The 5,000-nt window shown below is 40.3% G+C and overlaps 1 protein-coding gene across 4 annotated transcripts in view; it reads left to right on the top strand.

Annotated features, from left to right (window-relative positions):
* LOC311041079 (partitioning defective 3 homolog B-like) overlaps positions 1 to 5,000 on the top strand; it is a 336,525-nt gene that overhangs the window by 262,695 nt on the left and 68,830 nt on the right. For all 4 annotated transcript variants that reach the window (XM_084051519.1, XM_084051520.1, XM_084051522.1 and 1 more), the window contains one exon: positions 2,704 to 2,815. In XM_084051519.1, coding sequence (XP_083907645.1) covers positions 2,704 to 2,815 — 112 coding nt within the window. The remainder of the gene's footprint in view (positions 1 to 2,703; positions 2,816 to 5,000) is intronic.

Genomic DNA, 5,000 nt, shown 5'->3' on the forward strand with positions numbered 1-5,000 from the left:
ATTAGGAGAGCAAGCCTGTGACGTGAACGCGGATGCGTCCTCCCGTTGCTGCATGCATGCTCCCCCTCCCACTGACCAGTGATAACAGGCAGCTGCGCGTGCACATTACAAGCATGTGAGGTGCACGTGCACGTGCACATGTGAGGTGCACGTGCACATGTGAGGTGCACGTGCACGTGCACATGTGGCGTGCACTTTCTTTCATGTTTTCCACTGGTGCTGCATGTTTCCCCCTCACAGGCAGCCGCTCGTTGCTCGGATAAAACATTTGAGTTGAAATTAGTGGATTTGGGGGACCTCCTGACTTTATTTGACTTTAGTGTTTTGTAAAAACATGTTTTTATGTTATCACTTGACCAGATAATGAGATTTTACAACTTTTCTGTGGTCTAGATGGATGAATTTTCTTGACAATGTAGGTAATGACTTAATCTGATGTAAAATACAAAAAAGACCATTTCGCGTAGATCTACGCGATTGGCACGCTGCGGCTTTAAATAGGTTCGCGTAGATCTACGCGATTGGCAGTCAATGTGTTAAGGGTGGTGAAGTCAGAACAAAGAAAGCTCACACCCTGCCTTGAGGCTACACACAAGCAGTATGAAAAGCTTAAAGTAAATGAAAAATGACATACATTTGTAATGTTTTGGCTTATGCAATTCATAAAAGTGCAATTTGCTCTGTTAAGTTTAGTAAGTTGATTCAGGAGTATTCAAAACTACACGCTTTTAAATGTAGACTACAAGCTCGTAGCGCGGCACTCGGTGTAGATCTGCTATTTTTGAAAAATCTTGATTTTTTTTCCCCCCCGATTTTTTTCAGAAAACATTTTTAAGAATCGCCTCAGGTCTTAATGGGTTTAATACAGACCGAAAAGTACTTAAGTGTAGTGCTCAAGTATTATGTCCACCACTGCATGTGACCAGCGTTGTTTCTCTGCAGTACTGCGCGTAGTGTGTGTGTAAGTGGTGAAACGGCGAGGCCAAAGCCGTGACGGCAGACGGTATACCCGTTTCCTCTGCCTCTAGTGAACACAGATAAACACCTGCCTCACGTCCCACTTTGGCAGCACATGCTGAGACACTCAGTAACTGTCACTTGCCTTTGCTTTCCCACTGTGTGCAGTGGTGTGAAGTACTGTAGCTAAGTACATTTACTCAAGTACAATTTTGAGGTATTTTTTACTTTACTGGAGTATTTTCAATGTTCAATATTTTTACTTCTACTCCACTACTTCTACTACACAAATATTGTACTTTTACTCCACTACAATTATTTGAAAACTGAAGTTACTGGTTACTTTGCAAAAATTAAATCATTATATTATAAAACATTACCATTTTAGCCCTTTTTTATACATCGTCTATTTTCAAACATTTTAGTACTTTTATTTTTGGTACTTTAAGTATATTTTGATACCAATACTTTTGTACTTTTACTCAAGTAACATTTTGAACAAAGGCCTTTTACTTGTAACAGAGTATTTCTACATTTCGGTATTGATACTTTTACTCTACTACTACTTCTAGCAGTAAGGTCCAGTGAACATTGTCTCGCCCCCAATTCTGTCCCACCCTGAATTCTTATCTCCCTCGCTCGCTGGAATACGTTCATTCTCTCGTGGATTTTACAATCTTGTCACTTTAACGTGTGACTTCTGCCTCGGAATGATGAGCTTTGGCCATTGGTGGATCTATCCGTCAGTCGTGAATCTAATGTGATTAATGTGACCCCTACTTCAGTCAGTGAAGTCCAGGGCTGAATGTGACATATTGAGACCTATATAACTAAATATTGGTAATTTGCCAACACATTATTTTGTGAAATAAATGGGTTATATTTCACAGATAGTTATACAATTCTTATAATATATTAAAATACAATCATTCTTAACCTTCAAGTTAAATGCATTATTTCCGGGGACTTAAACACTTTTTTTTTTGGATGGCCTTCCTGCCCTGACATTTGGCCTTTTTGCCCTCCAACAAATTACAACACCAAAGGCCAAGTGGCCTTGCCCCTAAAATGACGAAATTCCTGGCCTGATACACACACACACTGATTAACTAAGCTACTAGTTACTCTCCAGAAAAAAAATCAATTTTAGCTCCACTAAAAGGTCTGTTTCAAAATAAGTATCTAGCTTCATTGAAGCCACTTTGTGTCTAATATGGTTGGCAATGAGGACATGTTATGACATTGAATTATTGAATAAAACATTACTGTGTAAAAGCTACAAATGGAGAAGGGCAATTCTCTCTTGGTGTAATGACAAACTGCACTACAAGCTTTCCGTTATGCTATTTTTATGTTGATGTTCCACATGGTATAAAAAATAAGAAGGGAGGGGAAATAAAATAAAGAGAAAAGCTAAACTACTTGGCAGCTACATCATTCTGAAAGTAGTGACCCACAAGCTAATGGGAAGTGTAGTTCAGTTGGTAGCGTAGCTACTGCTAGCTAAGCTACTGCTCCAAATGGACCCGGAACCCTTACGAAAGGGTCCATTTGGTTCCATTTGCACACTCTCAGAATTGAGTGAACACTGAATATTTGGTAGGGTATCAAACGGGCGTTGTGCGGTTGTGTATGGGTCGTGTTTATCATTTATTATACTCAAGGCTCCAGAACAGAGCATGGAGGGATGTTCTTCAGTAAAACATAATAAACTCTTTCTCTCTCTTGTCCCCTCTCTCTATACAGTGAGCAGCGTGTCAAGGCTCTGAGAAAGGAGTTCCATCAGTCCCGCGCGGCTCCGTCCTACGACGAACTGGAGGCGGCGCGACGCAGAGTGCTAGATCACGACCCCCACCGGGTAAGTCCCGATATTCATTTAGCGCTCGTCTTCGTTTATTGTTACCAATTTAACTTTTAACAATGGATGTCAATGGGGCTCAAATCATAGGCAGTGATTTTCAAAATGGTGTTTTTTTTATATAATGAATGAATTCATTTATTTTTTTATTCATTCATTGAGAAAACTTTGGAGAGAGGGGAAAACGTTATAAAAGTGATATATTTACTGACCCAAGGATAATTCGGAGGCCTCTAGACCCAAAGCATGTTTATGGTTATTTCACCGTGGCGTTGAGACTATAGCTGTCTTTGAGTTGTCAGCTGACCCGCCCCAGCAGAGCCTCCGGAGGGGAGGTCTGAGTCACAGTCAACTTCCTTTTTTAATTATTTTTTAATATTATTATATATTTTTTCTCTTCTGCCTTTAATTGAGAGGGTACCATGGAGATGGACAGGAAACGGGGAGAGAGAGAGATGGGGAGAGGAACGCAGCAAAGATCGTCGGGAACGGGCCTCGAACCCGCGATGCGCTGTCAGGCTACATTAAAGCCTAAGTGTCTACCTTCACCCAACAAGGCCAATTCTGATTAATTAACATTTAAGGGGCTTGGACCTTTCTCAAGTTTTTAATCATATGTCATAGACCAGTGGTTCTCAACCTTTTTAGGCCGCGCCCCCCAAAAAAAATCATATTTGAACCAGGGATCCCCCCACTCTGATAAGCAGGGTGGGGGAGTTGAGGCATTACATTTAGTTTGACTCGGTTCCACAGATAGATGTCGTGAAAATAGCAGATCTACAAGCTCACAACGCCTCGCAATGCGAGGCGTTGTGAGCTTGTAGATCTGCTATTTTCTTATATTATTTGACAATTTGGACAATGTTTGACCAGTTTTTATAGTATAGTTTGTTGATTACTTTTGATGCAGTAATGGTCTCTATTCTTTTCTTTCTTTCCTTTTTTTGTCGTATAACTTAAATTGTCACTTCACTGTCATCTGGGGACCCCCCAAAATCATGTGGGGACCAAGGGGTCAAGCTTGAGATTTTTACATTGACTCCAAACGGAAGAGACAGTTCATATGAATGGCCTGTAGTTTCACTGTTTTACCCCTGTTGGTGTCAGAAAGAATTTATCTTAACGCAAGCGGATGGGTTTTTGACAAACTTTAGACTTCATTTTCTTACCTTAATAAAACTTTTCATAAATTCTATATGCTTCCAGTCGCTAGTTTAAACTCTCCTTTCAATCATCATGATGTGCGTTTTTTGCCAAATTATGGTCCCATTTATTTTAAAATTGACGATAAAGTAGGCTATGCTCTAGGAGGGGCGGGATGATTTGATTGAGAAGCTACACAACCAATAGCATTCATTCCCTGAGCGAGATCAGCTCTGGACAGACACACATACAGACAGACAGACAGACACACACACACACACACACACACACACACACACACACACACACACACACACACACACACACACACACACACACACACACACACACACACACACACACACACACACACACCAGACAGACCCTCTTCCAGACATTTCGTCTCCTAGGAGCTGTGTGGTAAAAATAGGAGCATAAGAGAGTGAAATACGAGTTGTTCTAACCACCCTCTATACCTAGTAAACAGGACATGAGTTACCTCTGTACTTGGTCCGCTCTTTTGTCCCCTCTACAATACATCAGTGTTTCTCAATCTGTGGGCTGGGGTGGGCTGTGATTATATTGCAAGTGGGCCCCCAAATAATTGGCAAAACCAAGATTTTAATGATACTGTAGTATAACAATAATATAAAAATGAAAAAAAGGGAATATTCATTGTGATATTTATAAATCGGAACTTAACCCATTAAGACCGGGAACGCATCTGTGTTATTTTAAGATTTCTTTGGCTATTCAAAAAATTGCCGATATACAAGCTATGAGCTTGTAGATCTGCTAATCTTTGAATATATATGTTTTAAAGCGAACATTTGTAAAATGTTTTGTTCTAGGGACCCTCCAGAAGCAAAGACTTGAGTTACAAATGTGCGCTTTAACAACATGTATATACACAAATGCTGAAGATTTTTCAAAAATATTTTTGAATAGGCCAAAGAAATAAAAAAAATTACACATATGCGTTCCCGGTGTGAAAGGGTTAAACTATGCTACCGCTGTTCCACTGGTTCCAAGCCGGAACGCG

This window comes from Gymnoscopelus microlampas (genome assembly GCF_963454915.1).
Source record: "Gymnoscopelus microlampas genome assembly, chromosome: 24".
Lineage (NCBI taxonomy): Eukaryota > Metazoa > Chordata > Actinopteri > Myctophiformes > Myctophidae > Gymnoscopelus > Gymnoscopelus microlampas.